This window comes from Vulpes lagopus, chromosome 13, assembly GCF_018345385.1.
Source record: "Vulpes lagopus strain Blue_001 chromosome 13, ASM1834538v1, whole genome shotgun sequence".
Taxonomy (NCBI): domain Eukaryota; kingdom Metazoa; phylum Chordata; class Mammalia; order Carnivora; family Canidae; genus Vulpes; species Vulpes lagopus.
The window spans coordinates 22,656,701-22,683,801 of NC_054836.1; the positions used below are offsets into that span (position 1 = coordinate 22,656,701).

The window sequence follows — 27,101 nt, forward strand, 5'->3', positions numbered from 1 at the left end:
ATTCATGGACAAAGAATGCTGGGAATTTTGCCTCAGGATTAGAGAAATTTCACTTGGCGAGAACGTCCAAAAATCAGGTCAGAAGCTTTTGAAGGTCATTACCAGCTGCCATATAGAACATACCTTTCAGTGTTCTGCTATTGGGCTGTCCTGCATCTGGTTCTTTGAATTATTTCAACCAAGCCTGCTTCCTGCTAACTTCCTGCAAACCACCAACACTCTGGAGTTACCTGGGCAGCCATCATGATCTCACCTATTCCTACCCTGCTCTCAATCTGATCTAGTATAATTCTAACCCTAGACTCTGTGGACCTGTTATCCTTGATAAGGAACATTTGTGGATGGTGTTTCCAGCTTTTGATCCTTGACTTTTTCTCATGACCTCTGACCTGGTTTGTCCTTCCACATCTCTGCCATTATGGAAACTGCAGGCAGCCCCAGCTGCTTACCTGACCCCCAGTGCTCCATGAGAAGGGCCTGGTGGCTGCCTGGATGTATCCTCTGCCCCACTGAACATGCCACCCCCAGGAATCAGACCATTAGATTAGAAGTTGCTTTTGCCTTTTTTTCACAGGAGCCTGGAGTATGTCCTCTTACAAATTGAATTGCACTCACAGCAGACCCTGATATTCTAGAATTCCCAAGGCAGATATGCAAATTAGATCTAAGCTGTGACCTTCATCTCACACATGTAAAAAGAATGTGTCAGGACCCATGGCTTGCGAAAGCAACCTTATTTCTTTATCATCATTTTTAAAATGCCACTAATTGTTTTATTACTTTCAACTTCAACACAAAGCATTACTCAGCTACTGAAACAGATGAGTAGATAGTACCACCTCTGAATCACCTGCACAACTGCCATGTCAAGGACGAGGTTGCTGTTCTCCCTCTGACTTTCTGGACTTCGAAATCTTGGCAGTGCTAGGATTGGAGAACACGCTGGGCTTCCTGCATACCTGCACCCCCTGTGGATACCATCATCTAAATTACACCAGCCAGCTCCTTCCTCATGACCTGAAAGAGTAATTAAGACTGTGATGAAGAAGAAACATTCAGCAAAAGTAAGCGTGACTCTCTTGCTCTTTCAGAGGCTGGGAACCAAGCCACGACGGGATAGATCACTTCCTTGTAGGTTGGGACGGAAGGAAAATTATGACTCAGAGAGGTTGAGGTTGGTTCTCCCTTATGGGATGCAAGAGGAAGCAGAGATTCCAAGGGTATTGTTTTGGGGGTTGTTCTTTTGTTTTTTTCAGAAGAGTTGAGAAATATGTAAATTCATGCTCTTATCATTGGAGAGGACATGAGGGAAATAGGACTAGGAAGGCATGTGAAATAAGTAAAATTTTAAAATATCCAAATTTGCCATAAGAACAGAAGTATGTCATGCATGTCCATGAATTGCCTGTGTGTGATGTTGTTGAACAAATACTTTCATGTGCTAGGAGCTGTTGCATTCCCTTCTTATTTGGGGTCACTGCAGGAACATTGAATGTCAGCACAGTGAGCCGAGGCAGTGTGGGAAGGACACTGGGCTGAGGGCAGGGACATCTGGATTCTATCACGTGAGGACAGAGGGCAGCATGGACCTCTATACAAGGGGCTGCCCTGATGGAAGGCTCAGACCCAGGTGCCAGGGGGTTCCCAGAGCAATGACTTGATCAGCACAATTAGTGCTGGACTCACTTGAAGATTAGCCGCACTCAGAGATAAACACTGGTAAGGAGTGTGACAAACAGGGAACTAAGCTGGGTTTCTTCATGGTGACCCCTTGTTTCTTATAGGACATGCTTTCTCAGGGAACATCCAACCTTAGTCCACATGAAGCAGGTTTTGGGGTACAGAATGGGGGGAAATGTGAAATGCTTATGACCCTCTCACCTTGCTGGCCCTCACCAACTATGTGGACGCCTATCAGGGCTTTTGAAATCCCTTCTGAGATGGACCAATTTCCCTCCCTAGCAGTGCAGTGTGGACCTCTAGGTTAATTACTAAGAGGTCTGGAATTCCTGCTGAATTAGAAGAAATTGTGTTGTAAAACTTAACCGGTGAGATTTAGTACTGACGTAAAGAGGAATTGGTGTTTCACAGATAATAGCCAGTGGTAATTGTTACACAATATTCATGGAAATAGGTATAAAGCCTAATGACACTTGCCCCAAATGTCTCTTAAGTTACAATCTGCTCCCGGAGTACAGAGGACGGAGAAGGGCCACTGTGGATCTCAACTGAGGTTGTGGGGAAAACAGTAAAAGTTTGATTAAGTGTGGATTTAGAATTTGAAGATACTCTGGTTGAGAAGTCCTCAAATAGCTCTTCAGTTTCAACTCTAAAACTGATACTCTATTAACAACCCACAGGCAGTTTTGGAAGTAGCTAAGTGCTGTCTGATTCATATTTCTAATGCATTTCCTATATGCTCTGTGCAGAAAAGAAGTTGAGTTTCTGTTATGATAACTGGGCTACCCAGAATCAACTAACCGACAGGTCTGACTTGTAGCTGATCCACCCTTCTGAATACCTGTAACCTAAGAATGACCCAGAGCCAGAAAGGCTAGAAATCACCATTTATTCACTATCAGACTCTGAAGCCTTATGAAACCACACAATGGATCGGGGATGGGTTGTGTGTGTAGAACTACTCCCAGGTCACTTACCCCATTTCTAGGCTCCCTGAGTGACAACCTGGGGCAGTTCCAGCAATAGAACACATTTCTTGGAGTTAGAACTGGCTTTGAGTAGTAGCAAATTTACTGTAAAACTGGCTAAGTGACTGTGAGCAAATCATTTCACCCTCCAGGAACTGAGTTCTGGCATTTGTAAAATGAAGGCTGTGGACTCAGTAATCCCATACATGATAAACTTCTATTAAGATTTATGATAAGAAACATGAACTTCATATAAATTAAGATGTAAGTCTTAAGAAGAAAAGTCTAGGCCTGGTTCATTTAGAACTTGTATTTCTCAAATCACTCAATTAAGTCAGTCTTGGAGTTATAAATAAAGGTATTTGATAGAGAAACCTTTTCAGATTTCCTTAACCATGGGTAATATACACACTTAACAAAAATCTCTGATTTTTTCAAACTAGAACATAATTGTACTGGATGAAAAACTTTACATTACACAAAGAGTTCTTTAGGGTCGTACCTGACATTCCCCAACAATGATAGTTTTATGAAATCTTGTAATTGATTTGCTGTCTACATGTGGGTGTAAACTTACTCCTTTAGAATGTGGGCTCAATGGGAGTGCAACATCTTTTACTTCTATTTCAGTCCAGCAACATTGAATTCAGTACTCTAAATATAGTCTGCATTCAATAAAAATTTAATTATTGACTGAATCTAGGCTGTCAGAGGGAAAAAGGACATTGCTACTTGTTTGGACATGCCCCTCTGATTAAATGCCACTTTTGCCTTTCTAGCTAATCAGTCAGTTAACTAAGTGTGGTGCACATTTGACCTTCTCCCTAAGAGAAGGTCAGTGGCTGAAAATGAGATCCAGCATGATCATATTAGAAGGATTTTCATGTGTACTCCATTAAGGAGATTAAATATCCAGGTGCCTCCCACATTTCCCCTTAGAACTTGTTAGAATCTCAACATTTCAAGACTAGCATCAATGCATTCATTGTCACTTCCCAATGATGTTTATAAAAGGTTCATATAATATTAGGGTCCTTCAGAGAAACAGAACCAACAGGACGTATATACATAGAGTCATTGTCAGGAAATGGCTCACTGATTGTAAGGGCCTGGTAAATCCAAAATCTGCAGGGCTAGCTGACCAGGAGGCCCAGGGGGGAGTAGCAGCTCAAGTCTGGAGGCAGATTCCATCTTCCTCAAGGAACCCGTCTTTTCTCTTCAACTGATTAGATGAGGCTCTCCCACATTATGGAAAATAAAGTTTTCCTCAAAATCTTCTGACTTAATTAATTGAAAGTGTTTTTTTTTTTTTTTAGATGTGACTAATATTCCTAACAACATCTATATTGATGTTTGACCAAACATCCGAGCACCAAAGCCACACTAAACTGACGCACAAAATTAACCATCACACATATCAAAGCAAAAAAAAAAGGATTTGGGCCTCTTGCAGTTATCTTCTAAAATTTCCTAATTTCTTCATTATTTAAAATTGTTCAGGGCACCTGAGTAGCTCAGTGGTTGAGAGTCTGCCTTCAGCTCAGGTAGTGATCCCGGGGTCCTGGGATCAAATCTCACATCAGGTTCCCTGAAACACAGAAGAAAGAGCATGGTTTCCAACTCTCATGAGGTTATAGTCTGAGAAGAGAAGAGTGTGTAAACTATTGCCAGGCTGTCTGCTTGCTGTTCTGAGTTGCACAAGGACAACAGAAGAAGGAAGAATTAATAAGTAAATTCACGTGTTGACGGTGCTTGCTTATGTAAGTCCTGTTTCTTTTCTCTATGAGGCACATGCATCCTCCCTGTATAATGGTTAGGAATTGGATTTTCCCTGGAGCTGAGTCTGAGGGCATGTGACCCCAAACAATCTGTAAACTCATTTACTCTTATCTCCCTAGCATACACACTAAGCTAAATAAATTATTCTCCTGGTAAAACTTATCATTTAATGAAATGACATTAACTTGGTGGCAGTTTCTCTTCTGTTTGCGACTTTATTTTCCATTCTTAACTTTATGTTAATTAAGCTCCAGATTTTCTTTGTCACTGTGTTAAAATACATGTAATGTAAAATTTGCCATCTTAACCTTTTCAAACTGTACAGTTCAGTCGTATTTCACATCCGTGCCTGTGACTCTTTTCATCTTGGAAATTCTGAAACTGTACCAATAAGCAACTCCCTAGTCTCCCTTCCTCCAGCACCCTCCTGTCTTTATGATTTTGATTACTCCATCATATAAATGGAATAAAATAGTATTTGTCCTTTCGTGACAGTAATTAAACTCCAAATTTTGAAATAGGCTATATAGCTACATGTGTAGGCTATAAAGATGTGTCTGGTGCTGGAGGGAAGGTGTGTAGGACTATGTCATTGAGACAGAGGCAAAATTTCCTTTCCCACAGCACTGGGATTTGATCATGCAGCCAAGATCCAGCAGGGTATTAAGGGCCCAGACTCTAAGTGAACCCTTATTGTCCAGGCACTGCTGAGAAGCCACTGCCAACAGGAAGTTGATTCTAGAGACTAGCATGCTAGCAAATATATATCCTGGGATTATGAGCACCTGGCAGTGGTTTTGGCAGGCCTCCCTTGGCCTCATTGACATCAGTGGTAGGGAAGGACAGAGATAGACTCGTGGACAGAAATGAGAACCTTTCAGAGATGTCAATTCTAGGATAGCACCTTTGGTTTTCTAACCCTTCAAGGGAGTGAAGAAAGCTGTCATCCCTTCTATTTTTCTTTTCATATTTTTCTTTGATCCAAGGCATGAGCCCCATTCATTGTCTGTGACCATGACACAAAGGTTAAGAAATCCTGCATTCTACTCAAAGTGTGGAGGGGTCTGGGTTTTTGATTGTGCCAAGCATGTCTACAATTGCTTTCTGAGGTTTGGGGGGAAGCAAACAGAAACCTAAGGAGGCTTCTCAGTCCTCCTTATCATGTGCTTAAAATTCCAGTGTACTATTAGATCCTAGAATGGTGAGAATTCCAGGGAAAATGGAATTATTAAAAGCAGAGCCTGAGGCACATGCCATTTAATAAAGCCACAGAACAGCCTCAGATTCTGCAAGTAGGGGGGAAAATGGTTAGTATAAGACTTATGTTCTGGCCTTTTAAAATGGTCTTCACACAGTCTTTACACATTCTGGAATTAAATGTGTATTATTCTATTTAGATGACTTGTGCACATTAACCACCAGTTTGAAATGTGACTCCAGGGCCAATCTTTTGTGCTTCTTTTTCTATGTTTTGTTCTAGCTCTTCAGAGGAATTGCGTTAGCTCAAGTCTTTAAAAAAATTACTGAAACTAAGAAATGTTGGTCCCTCGTATTCTATACTAGGCAAATACATGCACGATTAGTTCCATTTCTCCCCGTGGGCCTATCTCCTGGGAATCATAATTAGGGAGATGTTTCAGGAGCCTTTTAGTCAGAGCAAGGAGCCTTGGGGGATAATGCAGATGTCTGCTAGCGCTAGACTGTGGCAGCCCGATGCATCCGTTCACAGCAGGGGCAAGTCTGGGCAACAGACAGGATCATGAACTGGCACCCCCACCTCCTCTAGTGGGGCAGGCTAGGCACCACTGTATGCATTTTTAAGGTAAATTTAAAATATTTTTGTCCTGCAAGTATCTGAAGCATTGTAAACAATCTCGTGCATGGAGATTCTTTGGCAGACGCAGCCAGCAGGATTAAAGGTTGCTGTGTAAGTACCTCTCACTGGTTTGCGATCAATTTATCCTAAATACTCTCAATGCTGGTGTATGAGGCAGCATTTCATAAGGCTGCAGGGAAATGCCACAGGGTTATCATATCAGATAGGTCTAAGCCATAGGAAGAAGATAAAGATGAAGCAGGAAATATTGAGATGGGAGAAAGTAGAATGAGAAAAGGTAAGAAGGTGAGAGGCAGGAAAGGGAAAAAGAAATATTTCATAGGAGGACCTGTTTTTGTGGGAAGTATAAATCACCTTTAAAACTGCTCCAGGGGACACTTGGGTGGCTCAGTCAGTTAAGCACCTGCTTTCGGCTCAGGTCCTGATCCCAGGGTCCTGGGATCCCTGCCTAGCAAGGAGTCTGCTTTTCCCTCTGTCTTTTCCCTCTGCTCATCATCTCAATCTCTCTCTCTCAAATAAATAAAATATGAAAAGAAACAAAGAAAGAAACTGCTCCAAGGATTATGGTTCTCATAGCAACTTAGGCTACATGAATATCTGAGCCAAAGAACAAACCACACATCCTAACCCTAGGTTGATCTAACGATAATGCCTCAGGCAAGTTGCTACCTTTCTGCGTATTTTTCATCCATAATCTCAAGATAACTAATACTTGCAAAATAGAATGAAAATAGACATGACTGGCCATGATAGTGTCTGGCCAAACTACTGGTTGTTTTTTCTCAGCTGTGTCCCTCCTTCTTTCTTTGCCATGAAGTATTGGCACTCACACATTTAACTTTCCTAGTGAGGCCCAAATTAGAGACAACCTCCAAAGCAAACCAAACACTAACCAACTAAATACACCAAAATTGCTCAGAACATATTATGCCAGAAAACTTATCTATAAATTTCTTCAGATTTCGGCATTATTGTCAAGAGACTAGGAAACAAATAACCTCATTCAGCACTACGTGCTAGGTTATATATACGTGGTCTGATTTGAGTTTTGTCCAAACCTGCTCAATAGGTATCACTTTCTCATTTTACAGATGTAGAAACATTTCAGAGAGCTCATTGTAATGTATATTGGAATGGCTTTGCAAACCCATGTCTCTGACTTGAACCTTCCATTAATTCCTAAGACCAGTTACCTGTGTGGGGGAGTATTCTTTGAAGAATCAATTCAGGGACATACAATACATGTATAATATGATTAATAGAGTGTATTTACTGAGTAATGTGATCTAGGCCCTAAGGTTCTCCACCTTCTTGTGCATATATTTTCTCATCTGTAAAATTAGGTTAACAATGGTAACCTCACAACAAATAAAGCAATGGAACAGGATAAATGATCCAGAAACATATCATTCATCTTTGCTCACCAGATGATCAAGGGGGCACTGCAGGATCATCACTTCATTAAATGGGACTCAGTTAACTGGATAGAAATATGGGGAGGAAAACGTGGTCTCTACTTCACACTATATCTCAAAGTCAATTTCAAGTGGATTAAAACTTTTAGAATAATAATGGGAGGACATCTTTATTTCTTTAAGCAAGGATTTCTTAAACAGCAGCAAAAGTGTCCCAAACAGGGAAAAAAGGTAATAAATAGGACTACAATATAAGATTAAGGACACGGAAGGCACTATTGAGAGAGAATAGGTAATGTACAGTATAGAAGAAAAATATTTGTGCAACACATATGACTGACTCACATCAAAATATAGAGCACCTAAAAGTCAATTTGAAAAAGTAGATTGTTATGATAATTAAACATATTAATACAGGTTTAGAGAAGAATTTGGTTCATAATATGCCTTCACTTCATATATGCTATTATTTTTATTAAGAATCTGAACAAAGGTTTAGGACTCTCCTGTTTTGAAGTTTTGTCTATTACCAGCCTAAGGGGCTCAAGTTTTGGTTTGGAAAACATGGTAACCATAGTAATAAGGCACTGGAAAGGTAAATCTACAGACTAGGCTTCAAAATATATGATTCAACAACATCAAGAGAGCATTTATTTTCCCATTGTTTCAGTATTTTCTCACTGCTTTCTATTGCTGTGTGCCCATGGAAAAGGTGTAAGGTAAGAGTAATGCTACAATCTAAATTTAGCTCAAGAAGCAAAGCATGCTCCCACTCCACCAGTCAGTTAAGGGCATCACAACCTCTCATTCCTGGAGCACCTCCAAGCCCCAGAGGGCCTCCCATTTAGGAATCCTGAGTTCAGGGTCTCTCCTCTTAGTGTTCTGACTCAAGCCAATCTGAAGCTCCAGAGGGACTACAGTCTGCCTGTCTACTTCATGTCTGATCTCTCTCAAGGCCTGCTGGAAGGAGGGACTCTGTCCCCACATTTACCAAAGTGCTTTGGGACTCATTCTCTCACAGTGTTGTATAACCTGTATCCCTGTTATCAGCACCCTCCACCCCAAGTTGACCTAAGGAACTTCCATTTTCATGTGGAAAATCCCTCCAGAATCTTGGCTTCTTGAGTTCATGATCACTTTCCCCTGTTCAGCTACCCACTGTTTTGCCTTGTTTTAAACTTTGCCATAACCTGAAGTTCTAAATTCAAGCATGCTACTCTTTAAACACAAAACTCTGTTCTTTCAATTCTTTCTCATCCATTTGCATGACATTATTTCTTTGACTTCAACAAAGCCACCAGTCATTGAATCTCTTCACTTCCCAACTATCACCACTGTTTTCAGGTGAATTTTGTTCCTCCAAATTCATATGTTCAAGTCCAACCCCCAATACCTCAACATGCAGCTGTATTTGGAGATAGGGCTTTCAAAGAGGTAAACTGAGGTAAAATGAGGTCATATGGGTGGGCCCTAATCCCAAATGACTGGCATCCTTATCAGAAGAAGATATTGGGACACAGAAATATGTATGCACAGAGAGAAGACCATGTGACAACATAGTAGGAAGGTGGCCATTTGCAAGCCAAAGAGGGAAGCCCTAGAGGAAACCAAATCTTCTGACACCTTGATCCTGGACTTTAGCCTTCAATGCTGTGAGAAAATTATTTTCCTTATTTAAAACATCCAGGTTATAGTATTCTTGTGGCAGCTCTAGCAAACTAATATAACCACTTTCCATATTTGCTTCTCCTCAGTTTAATTTGTATTTCATGAGCCATCCACCACTCTCTTTCTACATCTTTGCTCCATTGTCCTTCTTAGTTCATTGGCCTAGCAAAATCTCAACCCTAGGTGAATTTAATAGTCTGTCCCATGCATGTCTGCACCCAGGCACCTTAATGTGGTTGGAGAGAATCACAACACCATGCTTATTGGTAAAGCTTCAAAGCTATGGTTTCAGTCTCAACCAGACCTACAATTACCCTAATTTCCCTTTTATATCTATAAATATGCAAGCTTTCTACCTCTCCTCTCACTCTTGACAAGTTATTTTGCATCCTTCTCATTTGAAAGGAGCCACCAGACAATAATTCATTCAACTTTCTAACACCAAATCAGTACATTGTTCTGCCTGCACCCCATCTTTTACACTTTCCTATGTGCTGCAATGGAACTGGTATCTCTGGCTAATCCTTCCACTCATACTGTAGATTGTATGCTCTCCATGTACCTCAGAAACTTCTTTCAGTGTTCTCTTCTCTTTCATATATTCAACCTCTCCCTCTGTATAGCTCTCTCCCAACATCATTTAAATATAATCAACCCTGTTCCATTAAAAACAAAAAAAAATATAAGAACCAGCCTTTATTCCATGTGATAGACTGATAACCAAAAATGGCTTCAATTCTTTACCCCTACCAGTGGGCTTTGCAGTGGAACTTTGCAGTCCCTCCTATCAAGAGGTAGATCTATTTCCCTATATCTTGAAGTTTGGCTGACTTTGTGACTCACTTTGGATAGTCAGGTGTGTCAGATAGAGTACCAATTCATGACTAGGCCTCAAGAGATCTTATGGGCTTGTGCTCTGTCTTAGAACCCTGCTATCACCATGTGAGCTAGCATGCTGAATGATGAAACATGGTCCAGGCACTGCCCCCACCCCACCCAATAGAAAACCAACTTTTTTTTTTTTTTTTGAAAACCAACTTTCTAAACTGTGAGTAAGACCATTCTAGATCAGTCAGCCCTCAGATGAGCCCTTAGTTGCATGAATGGGCCTAGCTAGGCCCAGTTCCGAAGAACCATCCAACTCACCCATAGACATAGGACTGATAATAAATCCTTATTTTAAGATACTGAGTTTAGGGCTGTTTGTTACAAAGCAATAGCTAACTGATATAGCCCATATCCCCTTTCAACTGCCCTCTAGTCTTTTTCCTTTGGATTCCCAACTAACTATATTTCCTATCTTACTTCCCTCTCATTCTATCCTTTAAGCACCTTAGTCTCCAACCCTAACAATTACTCTTCTTAGGGCATTTTTGCCAAGATGTCCATGACTGCCCTGTTGTTAAATGTAGTGGACACTTGATATAAATCTTACCAAACTTTGGCTCAGCATTTATCACCAGTGACTCTCCTGCTTTGGCTTTTGTGCTTAGATGTCTCACTTGTGACACCCAGGTTTCTCCTTCCAGGTTTCCTCAGAGGCTTCTCTTGGATTTCCAACCCTCTAACAACGTGGTTACTTAAGAAGTGTGTCCTAGGGTGCTACTCTTCCCACTTTATAATCCTTCCTGAAGACCTCTTGAACTCATTTTTTTTTCATAGAACTATTACTTCTTTTATAAATTTATTTCTATTAAAAATTTTAAAAGACTTATTTAATAACCACATGAGAATCACCATGCTACTTTGCTCACCAAATTTAACTATGGTTTAGGTTAAGAAGCAGCATGTATTAATATTAAGTTGAATTTTTTCTTGGCTTGTTGAAATTAGGCATATTTTTAACCTTGTAGATTGTTTCTATCATATCTATATGGACAGATTCTTTCAGCATTTTGAAAATGTCACAAAGTCTTCTGGCCTTCATTATTTTTGCTGAGAAGTTAGTTATTAATCATATTATTGTTTTGTAGTTAATGTAACATTTTTCTCTTGTTGCTTTCAAGATTTTCCTTCCTTTTTTGGCTTTCATCAGTTTGACTCTGTTATGGCCAAGTGTGGTTTCTTGCTTTTTGTTTGTTTGCTTTTTAACATTTTAGTTATTTATTCATGAGAGAGACACACACAGAGAGAGAGAGAGGCAGAGACACAGGCAGAGGGAAAAGCAGGTTCCATGCAGGGAACCTGATGTGGGACTCGATCCCAGGTCTCCAGGATCAGGCCGTGGTCCGAAGGCAGTGCTAAACCACTGAGCCACCTGGGCTGCCCCAAGTGTGTTTTTCTTTATATTCATCCCACTTGGGACCCATTAGTTTTTTGGCTCTATAAGTTAATTTTTTTTTTCTTCTTGCCTAATCTGAGATTGCCACTTTATCTTCAAATATAGAATATTTTTACCACCCTTAAATCTCCTTCACATCCATACAGTCATTATTTGACTTCCTATAACATTCTCTATCTCATGTGGTCCAGAGCTTTAAATATTGTCCCTTTCATTCTCAGAATCTACTGAAGCTAAGATTTAAGACATTCCAGAATAAATGTTGTATGTATAGACTCCAGTGTTTTACTAACATCTCTAATTTCCACTTAGATTTTAGGCCTTGTATCCCTCAATCTCTCATTAGCAGTTTGATGCTTTTAAGAAATTTCTTCTACTCTTTTCAACAATTTCATTGCTTCTAGTAATCAGATTTGTCTAACTAAGTAGCCCTGACTGTTACCAGGAATAAAATTCTCTAATTATAAATTGGTTCAAATGTTTTTTGATTTTTTTAAAAAAGAACATACATTTACTAAGGAACTCTCCCAGAAAGGCATGGGTTCTTTATAAAATGATGAAAATCCAGAGGATAGAAAAGCCCTCCCTGTCAAAGGCTGTACAATGTCATTTGAATTGGAAAGAAAATCTGAAGATTTCCCCACTGTAGCAGTGGAAACTAAAGAAAGCATAAAGTACCAAAAACCTACTCAAGACTTTTAACATGTTCATGACTATTTTATATTTTATGCCTCAGGAAATCAAATTATATCATTCAATATCCTGTAGCAAATAATTTGGAAGGCTTTTCTAAAAAGAAAATAATGGAAAATTCATTTATTTTGAAAACTCACTTAAGTTTTGTGTAAAACAGAATGACCAGAGGAAGGGTAAGATTTGTACTGGAAAAGAGGTTTAAGAGGGATAATCCTTAATTTGGAACTAGCAGTTCTAGGAAAGTGTAGATAACAAATATATCATAGAAAAACTTTCCACCTATTCCTGCCAAAACTTCATTTAAAAATCATTTGCCAGAGCCTTTTGATACTGAAAATATAAATAATATCTATAGAGTTGTTTCAAAGCTTCATTATCTTAAAATATTTAAAATTATTTTCCTTTATCAAACAAACCAGATAAATCACTCGGAAATTTTTTTTAGCAGAGATGAATTAGGATTCTTGTCTTCTGACTTGCACCATGTTGCTTTCCCACAGTGATGAATATTTATTAAAATAAATTGTAGTAGTCACACCTGCAAACAAGAATGCACATAGGCTGTCAATTAGATTTTAGCTACACTGCCCAGTGAAAGGAAATGACCGTTCTCCTTCTTGTCCCTGGTGCATGAGTCTCATTTAAAATGCATGTTTACAGAATGCCGGGGTGGCTCAGTGGTTAAGCTGCCTTCAGCTCAGGGCCTGATCCCGAAGTCCTGGGATCGAGTCCCACATCAGGCTCCCTACAGGCAGCCTGCTTCTCCTTCTGCCTCTCTCTTTGTGTCTTGATTGAATGAATTAATGAATGAATGAATAAATAAATAAATAAAATGTCTGTTTATAGTCTTCATTGGAATGACACATGTCACTCCATCAATAAGTAAATTATTTCTTTTTCAGGTAGGTGGGGTTAATAAGTACAAGTTTCTAAATGCCCAGAACATAGATCTTTCATCTTCTAATGTCTATTCTAATAAAAATGATTGCTCTTCATTTTTTATTATTATCTTTCTAAAAACAGTCAGTCTCTAGGTGGCTCCAAGAAAGGTAGTACTGCAAACTCTGACCTACATATTCCTTTTTTCTTTCTGTTATTTCCTTTTTACACTAGAATTTCTGTGATGTCTCCTAGCCCAAAGCACTGTAGACGTCCAAGTTCACTGCCCCAAGTTTATGGTTAGTTATCATTTTACTTGTGCCATTAGTAGATCTCACTAAGGCAATATTATTTAGAGGCTCAAACAAAAGGGGACTTTTTTTATTTTATTTTTATTTATGATAGTCACACAGAGAGAGAGAGAGAGGCAGAGACATAGGCAGAGGGAGAAGCAGGCTCCAGGCACTGGGAGCCCGACGTGGGATTCGATCCCGCGTCTCCAGGATCGCGCCCTGGGCCAAAGGCAGGAGCCAAACCGCTGCGCCACCCAGGGATCCCCGGGACTTTTTTTTTTTTTTTTTTTTTTTTGAGAAGCTGAGAAAGGCTTAATCAGAGATATAATGTTTAAACTAAGTCTTATAGAAACGACAAATACCCACCATTTGCTTCGACGTGGATGGAACTGGAGGGTATTATGCTGAGTGAAATAAGTCAATCGGAGAAGGACAAACATTATATGGTCTCATTCATTTGGGGAATATAAAAAATAGTGAAAGGGAATAAAGAGGAAAGGAGAAAAAATGAGTGGGAAATACCAGAAAGGGAGACAGAACATAAGAGACTTCTAACTCTGGGAAACGAACAAGGGGTGGTAGAAAGGGAGGTGGGAGGTGGATGAGGGGTGGGGGTGACTGGGTGATGGTCACTGAGGGGGGCACTTGATGGGATGAGCACTGGATGTTATTCTATATGTTGGCAAATTGAACACCAATAAAAAAAAAAAAAAAAAACTAAGTCTTAAGAGATTCTGTAGGAGTCTACCGTGCAGAGGAGAGAGAGAGGAAACAGCAGGTATGAAGGCACAAAGGCAAAAATACCAACATCAAACCTTGCCTAGTACACTTAAGATTATTAAGCAGAATGGCTGGAGCATAAGGTGAGGAATGAATGATGGAACAGCATTAAAGCTGGATTGTGAAGGAAATTATCAGTCTTATAATTATAACATTGGACTTCATCATGTAGGTAATGGGGAGTAGAGCTTTGAAAATAATCTAATTTGTATCTTAGAATATTTCTGATGATTCTGTAAATTATTAATTGACATGGCAACTAAAAAAATAAAGAAAACACTTAAAGATAATAGAAGTTAGCATGTAGAGAAGGGGGTAGATTTGATAGAAATTTCTGAGGTCCAACTGACAGGACTCAATGATTTATAGAATGCAACAGGAAGGGAAGAACTGAAAATAAATGTGCAAGATTGGTGACATAGTGAGGCCATTAATAGAGATGGGGGACAAGGGGAGTAAAGCTGGGGTTCAGAAGGACTTGGAGTTATCACTGGAACTATGCCAGGTCATTTATAGATCAAATAGTGTAAATAGAGGTTAAGATCTCTACCCACTTCTCAAACCCCCAGCTTTCTTCCCTTGAGAATATGGGGGGTGTCTGGGGGGCTCAGTCAGTTAAGCTTCCCAACTCTTGATTTCAGCTCAGGTCATGATCTCAGGGTCGTGAGATGGAGTTTTGTGTCACTCCTGCTGAGTGTGGAGGCTGCTTGGGATTCTTTCTTTCCCTCTCCCTCTGCCCCTCCCACTTGTACTGGTTCTCTCTCTCTCTCTCTCTCTCTCTCTCTCTCTAAGAAGAAATACAAAAACGAAAACTAGAATAAAGGATGTTAACTTGATTGATCACAGGTCACCAAAGTATCCACATTTACCTCTAGACAGGAGCAATGTGTATTAAAATATTAAAATGCCAAAAAATATATTAAAATGCCAAGTACATAGGAATTTGTAGTCTCTAGAGCATTCTCTCTCTTTCTCTCTCAGGCTGTAGAAGGGTCAGCTCCTTTATTCTCTCTCTCTCCCTACAAGACACTTTAAAAATACTTAACAGCTTCATTGAGGTATAATTGACATACAATAAACTGCATCTATTTAAATTATAGAATTCTGTAAATTTATATGTATATACCCATTTGTTTTCTGCTTTCTATTTTGTTAGTTTTCACTCTGGTCTTTATTATTTCCTTTTTTCTACTTATTTTAGGTTTAATTTACTCTTTCTTTTATTTAGTGCTATAAATTTCCCCTTAAACATTCTACAAATTATGATACGTTGTAAATTTTTTCATTAAATTCAAAACACTTTCTGATTTTCCCTTTCATTTTTTTCTTGACTTATGGATCTACATGTGTTCTATATGGTTTGGAAATATTTTGAGATTTTTCAAAATATATTTTTATTACTGGTTTATAATTTAAACTCATTGTGATAAAAGAACATATTTTCTTTTCTTTTCTTTTTTAAGATTTACTTATTTATCCGACAGAGAGCAACTGAGCCAGAGAGAGCTTGCACAAGTTGGGGGAGGGTCAGAGGGAGAAGCAGACACCCTGCTGAGCAGGGAGCCTGATTTGGGACTCGATCTTAGGACCCCAGGATCATGACCTGAACCAAAGTCAGATGCTTAACCAACTGAGCTGCTCAGGAGCCCCAAGAGAACATACTTTATATGATCTGAGTTCTTTGAGGTATAATGGCACTTATTTTACGGCTCAGAATAAGTACTCTACCCAATATTCTGTGAATCTTGAGGTTTTCCAGTCTGGCTGGTGTGTAACAGGCACTGTTCTGGGCCCACTTAGCACCCAGCGCTGCTACCTCTGATCTGTCAGAGGGTTCAGTTTCTAGCTTTGGGTAGTTTCCTCATATGCATTCAGTCATCAGTACTTAGCTGAATACTCAAGGGGAACTGTCCATGTATTTTCCAAGTTCTCACTCTGTGAACTTGTCTCTTTTCTAGCCTTCTGTCCCCATCCTTAGAATTTAGTTATCTAGGTCTTCCTTGACTCAGCTCATTTGCTCACCCAGGGAGTCCTCCAGTTTCTGCCTTTGTTCACCCTCTCTGCACTGTGACTTGGAAATGCTCTCAGATCAATAGGCTGGGACAATTGCAGGGCTCACTTCATTTTCTTTCCTGCCTGTTGGGACCACTCTTCTTCCTTGACTGACTTACAATGTTTTGCAAACTACTGTTTCTTATATTTTGTCTGGGTTTGGTTGTTTCAGGAAAAAGGGTAAATCTGGGCCCTTACTTCATCTTGGTTAGAAGCAAAATTCTCTCTCTCTCTCTCTCTCTCTTTCTTCTTCTAAGAAGATGCAGCAGTAGACATGTCAGAGCCTTTTCCTACAAGGGAAGAGACCCAGCCATCTCCTACAGATTTACTCTTTTCACTTGTGTCAGCCAGGCCAGATGCTACAGCCTCCCATACACAGCCAGGGCAAGCCTGGGAATAGGAGTTTGTATTTGTCCACTTTTGAAGTTGTAAAAAACAATAAAATCTAAGTAGCTGGTGACAACAAACATTTATTTCTTGCTTACTTGACATGAGGGCTGCAGTTGGTTCCAGCTGTGCTGGGCTCAGCTAGCTTTGCTTGGTCCAACTGGGCTTGTCGGGATTTATTTCATCTCTATGCATCCAAGAACCCAAGGTGAAGAAATGATATCTTCTTGGTGAAGGTCCAGAGTGAGAGACACAAGGCCAAAGCATGCAATACATTTAAAGCTTTTGCTCAGTCCTGACATATACTTCACATCTATACATATTCTACAGACAAATGCAAGTCAATAGCTAAGCCCAAAGTTAAATGTTTGGGAAAGTACACCCTACCCACAGGGAGCATAGCAAAGATAAAGAATAATTTTGAAGAATTATAATCTTCCATAGCATTGAAGACTTACTCTCTCTTGCTGTAATTACTAAGTGTTCTAGCACAATGGACCTCTCTCATAGTACTGAACACATCACAGTATTTCACACATTAATTTCAATTTGACATTTATGTGACTCTTTTCTCTCTCCTCCACTGGAAAATAAGCTTCATAAATGCAGAGATGATTCCTGGTGCATAGTAAGCAACTGTTGAATGAATGAATGAATGTCTTTCTCTGTTTACTTCCTCAAAGCACTAAAAAATATGCCAGACCTTGCATTTGGTTAGAAATAGTTTAGGATGGACTAACCTAGGACCAAATGATTCTACATTGTCCACCATGTTGGCAGAGAGCTCAGCTCTGGTACTTGACTCAAGTATAGAAAATGATGTAGAGCTTTGCTTTCCTTTGCTATTGTTCTCTGTACATATTCTTATGGACATGGGGAGCTGCAGTTGGGAGCAACTCTTGTCCCAAAATGAAAGAGAAATACAGATGAAAACAAAAGTGAGATTCCAATTTTAACTATCAGATGAGCAAAAAATAAAATAATTGATAGCACTCAGTGACAGTGAGGAGGTGAAAAAGCAGGCACACTTGTATGTTGGAGGAATGTAAATTGGCACAGTCTTTAAGGAGGGCACTTTGACATATTATCAAAAGTACATTCTCTTTGTCCTTACAATTTTGCTTTATGAATATATCCTATAGATATACTCACACAAAGGCTAATAATGTATAAAAGGATATTCAGTGAACATAATAATGAAGGACTGGGAACATTTAAAGGCCCAGCAAAGATGGATCAATTAAATAAAATGAGCAGCTGTGAAGCTCTTAAAACTAAAGTAGCTCTTTATCTACTGATATGAAATGAATTCTGTAATGCTAAGTGAAGAAGAGAGAGGGAGGCAGTGAAGAAGGGGAAACTCCAAAGGGAAATAAATAGTGTTCTCAAAAAGTAGCAAATGTTTGAGTATAGCTGAATTGAAGAGCATGTATAAGGACTTAGAGGGAAATAAACTAGAAATGTAAACACCAGAAAGATCCTGAAGGCCCTCGAATACTACATTGAAAATATTGCTCTGTGTCTTGAAGAGTTGGAGAGTCCCTAATAAGGAGATGGAGAGTCCCTCATGTACTCGTTCTCCTCCTCCTGGAGAACGAGTGGGTCAGACTTCCTGGGGCTCCACAGCACTGGGCAGATAAAAATCAGAGGTGAGGGATAGGGTGGAGGCCATTGTGGAAGCCATGACAGACTCATGTTAGAGCAAGAGGTAAGATTGACCAGGGGCACTGACAATTAGGTGTAGGGAGTAAGGGAGAGGAAAGAGTCTGGGATGTTTCTCAGAGGCTAGACAAGGTCACTGACAGTGATTGCAACATTCACAGAGACATGGAATAGAGGGACTGCTGGTTTGTGGTGAATGTGGAAGCAAATTAATAGACTTGTCCTCTAACTTTCAATACAGGAACAAGTTTGAGAAACATTCTAACATTTGAATAGGCACAATTTTAGTCCATTTTACTCTATTTGTCACTATTTTTCTAATAGCAAAGTATGTAATCTACCATAGGAAAAGCCTATACAAATTCCAATATTTATTTCTTGGAAGCCTAGAGATGAGACAATCACATGAAGGAAGGGGTTGTTGGGTTTTTGTTTTTTCCCCATTTGGAGATGTGTTTTAAACAACTGAAAACAAGTTGGAGCAGTGATTTGTTCAGAGTAGAATTAATTTGAGAAAAATCCCAACCAAGTTGCAGTACTGGCAAAGCCATAGCATTCTTCATTAAAATGCAGGAGAGGGAAAACAGGCAAATGATAAATTTAAAGTAGCACCAACTAATATGCTAAGGAGCAAATAACTGGAAAATGCCATCAGTTCTTAAAACTGATGTCGAGAAACTATGAGTATGGAGTTTAAGGGCAAATTTGAAGGATGGTGAAAATAAAAGCCTCTGTCTGGTCAATTTCAGAGAGAAATAGGGAAAGAAGCCTTTAATTTTTCTGTCTTTGCAAACTACAGTCCTATTTACTGTTTAGAATTCCTACTATGTAATTCTGGTTTCTTTTTGCTTCCAAGGTAGAAGGAAATTTTCCCATGTCTTCTCTTGACATGTGGTAGTCAGAGAAGTCAGGTTTGTCATATTCCATAGCAATATAATATCTAGAATGGGGATGTGTTAGGGATGCCTGGGTGGCTTAGAGTTCTCTCTCTCTCTCTCTCTCTGCCCCTTCCCCCCCCCAAAAAAAATAAATAAATAAAAATAAAAAGATAACTAAAGAAAAATGATATGTCAGTGAGTAAAAACTATCACTTTCACCCACTTTGAGGAGATTCAGGACCCCCTCCTATGATTAGCAAAACAAAGGGAAAATTCAGAGAGAATGCTGTCTAGCTAGACAAAGGATCAAAGAGAGTGTTATCTAGCTAGATAAAGGATCAAAGAGGCTGAATTTAATGATCTGAGAATTCTGGAGGAAAAAGTGATTTACATTTTCATTTTAAGCTAGTGAGCAAGCCAACAGGGATGAGATAATGTAGGACATTCTGTTTCTCCATTCCCATATGAAAAATGGATAGACTATGTATGTGTATCTAAAGAAGTCTTCATTTTAAATTAAGACATCAAGAAATTTTTAGCATTTTATTAAGAACTAATGCTGTTCAAGAATTTTAACAGTGAAAAAAACCCTACCAAAATGTTAAAATATCTTAGATGATTTCTATCATTTTCATTTAGTTGAAACCTTAGTTTTGCTAACTGCAAGAAATACCCTACTCAGGTTTTGGAAGACCAGCAATTTTAGTCTTAGTGTTTTTCCTAAACACATCAAAAAGTAAACAATACAATAGAGAAAAATATTCACATGTAACCTAGAACAGAATTTTCATATCTCCAATAGATCAAAAAGAATAAAAAGGAAAAAATGGAAAAATGATAAAGATTGCTAATTCAAAGAAGATGGCCAATATACATGAAGAGATGCCCAGCTTTATTTAAAGATTTCTTTGAGAGAGAAGAATGGAGGGCCAGAGGGAGAGGGAGAGGGAGGGAAAGGGAAGAGCAGAGGGGGAGGGAGAGGGACAAACAGACTTGGTGCTGAGCCAGGAGTTGATGAAGGACTGGATCTCACGACCATGAGATCATGACCCAAGCTGAAACCAAGAGTTGGGCACTTAACTGACTGAGCTACCCAAGGAACTCGAGATGCTCAGCTTTATTAAGGGTTAGAGAAACATGCTAAGCAGGCTGAGGATGAGGCTGTTAGCAATCCTGGCTAGAATAGTGAGGGGACATCTAAATTATGCTAACTTTAGGAGACAGTCTACTCTTTAGGCCTTTTCTCTCTGCAAATCTATAATTCAATGTCTTTTGGGGAATGGCAATGAAAAGATAGATTAATGCTGTTGGTGTCCAAGATTTTCCTCCCTCCTTATACCTTTTAGTAAAATATCACTAGAATAAGACATGTTTTAGAATATTGTGTGTCTGTATGATTATCAAAACAAGGATAGTCCCAAATCATATTTCACGCATATATTTATGACATTTGGGTTTTTAAAAAATATTGGACTGATTTGATTTCTAAAATCATTCATTATGTTTTATCATTTTATATAAATTAATATCTTTGAAAAAGTCTTCATGTAGATTCAAGTCACACCAGACTCAAATTTAGGAGATTTGAAACCCTGGTTTAATCACACTTTTAGAATTGCCAAGGATCCTTAGAGTCTTCTAGTCCTCTGTCTCCTCAATTACTTATATCCATTAGACAAATAACCCAAGTGCATGGGCAGTCTTGGGGTAAATATTTCTGGTAGGACAATAATCTCCTTCTGAGACAGCCCGTTCCTTAGATAACGCTGACTCCCACTGATGCAACTTGACTTGGATGTCTTCTGTGGCTTCTATCCTAACAACTTCTACTCTGACATCTGGATTCTGGAGCCTTTCAGAATGGTTGTGTTATTTTAAAATAGTCGATATGTCCTCTTTCATTCTGGTGCTTTGAGTAATTTGCCCTATTTCCATGGCTCTTTTATCATTCTGTCCTCTAATTCTGAGTATGTCCTTGAGCTTGGGACAATGGAAAGAGGTATCAACTGGCATGTCCCAATGCTTTTTTTTTTTTTTTTTAGAGAGAGAGAGAGAGAGCATGCATACAGGGGTTGGGGGCCAGAGGGAGAGGGAGAGACAATCTTAAGTGATGCTGAGATCACGACCTGAGCTGAAATGGAGAGTCAGGATACTTAACCAATTGAGCTATTCAAGTGCCCCTCTAAATTATCTTTTTAAACTAGTGTGATATTTCTTTGATCTTTTTTTCTCCCAAGTAGTTATTATTTCTGCAATTATTTTTATGAAGTCAATTCCAATTTTTTTTCAAATGTATGGAGTTCTTCTTATGTGCCAGGAACTAGGGACACAGAGATAAACAAGGCCTGCATTGCTCCTAATCTCAGAAAGCAGGCAGAAGATATAGGTGCTACGGTCCATGGAATAATGACCCCAACTATTCCCTTTCCCTTACATAGCAAAAGGGATTTTGTAGATATGGTTAAGGTTGAAGGCCTTGAGAAGATGAAAGTATCTTGGGTCATTCAGGTAGACCCAGTCTAATCACATCCTTAAAAGAAGAGAATCTGGGGATCCCTGGGTGGCTTAGTGGTTTGGCACCTGCCTTTGGCCCAGGGCGCAATCCTGGAGTCCTGGGATCGAGTCCCATGTCGGGCTCCCGGCATGGAGCCTGCTTCTCCCTCTGCCTGTATCTCTGCCTCCCTCTCTCTCTCTCTCTCTCCCTCTGTCTATAATAAATAAATAAATAAATCTTAAAAAAAAAAAAAAAAAAAAAGAAGAAGAAGAGAATCTTTCCCAGCTATACTCAGAGAACCAGAGAGATGGCAGCATGAGAAGAATTCAACCTGCTGTTACTGGTTTTGAAAACAGAGGAAGGGGCTACTAGCCAAGGATTGTGGAGAGCCACTAGAAATTGGAAAAGGTAAAAAAAAAAAAAAAAAAAAAGAAAGAAAGAAAAAGAAAAAGAAATTGGAAAAGGTAAGGAGACAGATTCTTCCCCAGATCCTCCAGAAGAAGTACAACTCCCATGACACCATGCTTTCAGCTCAGTGAGAACTGCATAGGACTTCTGACCTACAGAACTAAAGATAATACATTTGTGATGTGTATGCTCCCAAATTTGTGGTAATTTGTTAAAGCAACAAAAAGCAAATTAATGCAGATGGTCTCAGTGCAAGGCTGTTCAGATGGTGGTCAAGGTAGAATGGAGGTGTAAGCCAAGTGCTTTGGGCACTCAGTGTTGAGCATAGCCCAACTGATAAAGATGAGCAAGGAATGCAAAGGAAGTCCACAAGTTGTCCTTGAAGTATTAGGATTCAGTCAGTCATGGAAGGAGAAAAAGACATTTCAGACAAAGGGATGAAGACCCAAGTCAACATTATAACATGTTTGCATATCAATTTTCTGTCTGGGTAAAGTTGTGAAAAACTTGGAATAGGAATATAAATACTTCTGTTCTGACAAAATAGCAGTCTGGATATTCCCAATGGTCCTTCTACTTTCCAACATCCATATGGTGACCAATGCATGCCTTTTAATGCATTGCTGAGCTTCCAGGAAATAAGAAAATACCTGAAGCCCTCCCTCACACAGCAAATCAATAGATTAATGGCTGTCCATGTAGATCAGACCCACTTTCATGCTGAGGATAACTAAAAAAGATGAAGAAAAAAAACAGCCACTGAGAAATTACCATAGTGCTAATAGGATCATAAGGAATTACCATGCATGCAGATGGAAATCTAGAGACATACACTCAGTACCCAGAGCAATTTCTTCTGTCCTGGGGGAGTTCCTACTCCAAAAAAAGTGGCTTAAGAGGCTGGTCAGCATAAACAAGAAAAAAAAAAGTGCTATCCCCAAGAGAAAAGATGGGTAAATTTGATTGCATTAAAATTGAAGACTTCTGCTCATTTAAGGGAAAAAAAAGTAAAGTAAAAAGCCACAAAGATACGAGGCCACAAATAATAAAGAATTCAATTTCAGAACCTATAAGGAACTCCAGAAATTCAATAAGAAAAAGACTGACAATCCAATAGAAAAATCTCCAAATATCAACAGACATTTCACATAAGCCTCAGCAGAGATAGTAAACAAATATAGTAAGATGTCACCAGAGAAAGTCAATTTAAAATAAGATACCATTTTACACCCACTGTTAGCAAAATGAAGAAATCTGACAATACTAAATGTTGACAAGAATATCAAACAATGGACACTGTTATACACAACTGGTGCGAATTTGTAATGAATTGGTTCAAACACTCTGGGGGAAAAAATTGGTATAATACACTAGTTTTGAATGTTTATATGTCCTGCAACCCAACAATTCCACCTTAGGGTATATATCCTGGAAAAACACTGGTACACATACACCCGAAACTGCATAAGAGCATATACCCAAAACTGCATAAGAGCATTCATAGCAACACTGATGGATCAGGGAGGAAAAATTAAATAGAAACAATTTAATCATAGACAAGGCAATGGTTAAATATATTGTGATATATTCACACAAATATGATACAACTTTGAATGTAAATGGACATATATGAATTATGTAATGACACACCAAGTTGCAAAGAATTACATATTATGAAACAAATTTTCTAAAGTTCAAAAAACCCTAAATAATAAATTATTTAGGAATATAGTTATATATGATAAAACATATGGATTAATTATAATATTGGATGAAAATAGCAAGTTGCAGAAAACTAGAATATGACCCAATTTTTATAAAGCTCTAAAATAAGCAAGACTATGTATTTTGTAGAACTACATAGAAATCTATGTGATTTTACATGTAAAATTACATGTAAAAACCCAATAGCAAAGTAAAATGGTAAGCACAAAATTCAGGATGGGTTATCCCCAGCAGGAAACAGGGGGCTGGGTTTGCAGAAGTCCACACAGGAACCTTCAACAGAATTGATTGTATTTGGTTGACTGTCAGTATGATATGTTCACTGATGTTTATCTTATTATCATGTTCGGTGACTTACAAGTACATTGCCTATATTCTTTCATGGTACCAAATATTACCTAATAAAATTTTAACTAAACCACACAAAATTGTGTTTGTTAAGGTGGCTGTTCATCCAGCTCCCTCTTCCTTGAGTGTTCTGTTTTGTACTGCCAGACTTGAATGGGGGTCTTAGGCCTGAAAGAAGAAAAAAGCGTGCTGAAGATGATATGCACCAATGCTGCCTGAGCACAGCTCACAACTAATGATCTTACCAGGCTGGATGTCTCAAAATTATTATAAAATGACAGAGTCAATTCTCTATTACTCTGTTGGGTTGTATTTCAATTTAGTGGCTCATTTTTCAGTGGCAGTCTGATCTTCAAAATACCCTGTTCAAGACTGGATGTGGGCTTCAAGGGGTGCCTGGTTGTCACATGCCTTCTCTTTCTGCCCCCTAACAGTGAAAGTCTCATTTATGTATTTTAAAGAAAGGGTAGAAAGAATTCCTTGGTTTAAGTTACAAGTTTTGTCTTAAACATAGAGTTTAAACACACAATAAAGCCTTTGTTACCAAACATGTTGGAGGAGTGGAGAGTGACAATTGTTAATAAATTTTAGTTAGGTAATTTTCAATCAGATTGGTTTCTCAATCTCTTTAAGGACTAGCAAGGCAAAAATCTAACTACCCTCAGCACCTCACTTCTATTCCAGTGCCTCTCATCTCTCAGAACCACCATCTTGCTGGGTTTACCCCAAGCAGAATGTCTTTCTCATCTTACCTCCTGCTATCCAGAGATATGCTCCCTTCCCTTCTAATTGCCAAACTCAGATCCTTGCCAACCACCTCCCTTTTGCTAGAGGCAGGGCTTTAATGGGGTTCAGGACTGGGCCAATGGGAGGGGCTGAGGGGCTGGGGACCTCTGGCCAGGGCAGGAGTTTAATCCAACGTAATGCAGAGAATAAGAATTAATGTAGATCAGAATGACACTGCAAGCCATGATGTGGCTAGAGACTGTCCATTGAGGTTATACATCCCTGACTCAAAACCCCCAGTTATGCCACTTTTTAGTTCTAGAGTCCCTGAAATCCTCAGAGCCTCAGCTTCTTTGCCAATAAAAATAGTTAATATCTATATCCTAGGGTGGTTATAAAGATTCAATTATGTTTATAAATGAAGTACTCAGTATATACTCAGATATGGTGTTTTATTTGTATTGGGTGAATATGTTGAAATTATAGAGGTTCTTTCTAGGTTTGCTGATAGATATTCAGCCTTGATTCATGAGGGGTTGATTCACTTACTCATTCTTGAACACAGATTTCTTGACACTCCTTTTCACTGTTGAATCTATTTCCTGAGCCATTACAGCCACTGAACCAAAAGCGGGCGCAGGAGTTGACCTGTTTGTCATAATACCATCGAACCACGTATTCTCCACAGTTTCCTGGCTTTAGGGCTTCCAAGCATCTAGGATCTAGAGTGAGAAAAGGATCATGTGTCATTATAGGTTTTTCTTTCCCTGAAAAGATGAAAAGTGAAAGCTTTATGAAGTTTATTCTCCATGCACCCAAGCACACCAAGAAAATGAGGTAACAAGTTAAAGAAGGGTTCCCTAATACCTAAAATATTTCCTTCACTACCACCAACTCCACCATTAGATACTCCTTTGAAAACATAAAAGTTTTTGATCTTCATGAAATCTCATTAAAAGTGTATATTCCCCTGAAAGCATAGCACCTTCATTGACTAATACTCTTGCAACGATTAGTTGACAAGAGAAAACTAGGATTTCTTCATTTACTTTGGACTAGATTTAAAATCAGATTAACATTTGGAATAAAGATGATCTCAGCTTTCTATACACCTTTCTTCCCAGTATGTTCATGGAAAGTACCACTGTGATCACATTAATTGTGCCTACTAAAAAAGGAAAATCCTTTTAAGTTACAAAAATATATAAATAAAGGGCTCTTCTTATATCACATTTTTCTTTTAAAAAGAGCAGTTCTTGGGGTGCCCGAGTGACTCAGTCAGTTAAGCATCCGACTCTTGATTTCAGCACAGGTCATGATTTCAGGGTTGTGAGATGGAAACCTATATTGGGCTTCATGTTCAGTGTAGTCTACTTAAGATTCTCTCCCTCCCCCTCTGCCCCTCTCCCTGCTCACTATTTCTCTCTCTAAATTAAAAAAAAAACTTCAAAAAGAGCAGTTCCTACAGGACAATAAAAACATAAGCTTTTAATGTCTACTTATGAATAAATTTTAGAAACACTTCCACCATAAAGAAAAAAAAAACAAAAGAGAACTACAATAATAAAGCCATTCATTAAATCTCTTTTTATTTTGTGGTACTCCTTAGTGTCTTGATCAGTATTCCTTACCTGGAGATATGATTCCAGGGTAAGAAAAGCCACAAGAACCAAATAGGTACTTGTTGCCTGAGACTTGTGTTCTGTGAGACAGTTTATATGCCGTAAGCTTTACTCCTTAGTTGCAAAACAAGCCCTCTCTCCATCTCCCAGATTCATCTCCCTAGATATGGAGCATGTCTTGATTCCTTTATTTTCCAAAACTAACCTCCAAATCCACCTCTCTTATGAAGACTCCTTAGATCAAATGGAAAGTAGTAGACTTTCACTATCTCCACTGTTAAAAACTAAATAATGTATATTGTCTAACTTGTCAGGCCAACCTCTGAGCTTCTTTTGGGCAAAGATGTTGTTTATGGGCCTGTTCTTCAGAAACTATGTATATAATGATTAATTTCTATAGATAGTAACCATAGAAAATATGTGGAAGAATCTAGGTTCTAGCTTTTTTTCTCTTCTACAGCCTGGGTGTGAGATATTCAAATGTCTATATGTGTCAAGGCCACATATAATACAACAGGGAATG

The 27,101-nt window shown here is 38.9% G+C and overlaps 1 protein-coding gene and 1 long non-coding RNA gene across 3 annotated transcripts in view; one reads left to right on the forward strand and one right to left on the reverse strand.

Moving 5' to 3' along the window:
• Positions 1 to 682: 682 nt before the first annotated feature.
• LOC121474922 overlaps positions 683 to 27,101 on the forward strand; it is a 49,773-nt gene continuing 23,354 nt past the window's right edge. Inside the window, exon 1 of the long non-coding RNA XR_005983582.1 lies at positions 683 to 1,064. This is a non-coding gene — a long non-coding RNA (uncharacterized LOC121474922). The remainder of the gene's footprint in view (positions 1,065 to 27,101) is intronic.
• COL28A1 (collagen type XXVIII alpha 1 chain) overlaps positions 22,009 to 27,101 on the reverse strand; it is a 162,057-nt gene continuing 156,964 nt past the window's right edge. For both annotated transcript variants that reach the window (XM_041728092.1, XM_041728093.1), the window contains 2 exons: positions 25,506 to 25,678; positions 22,009 to 24,398 (listed from right to left, as the gene is read on the reverse strand). In XM_041728092.1, the coding sequence (XP_041584026.1) occupies positions 25,506 to 25,678 (173 nt within the window). In that variant the 3' untranslated portion in view covers positions 22,009 to 24,398. The remainder of the gene's footprint in view (positions 24,399 to 25,505; positions 25,679 to 27,101) is intronic.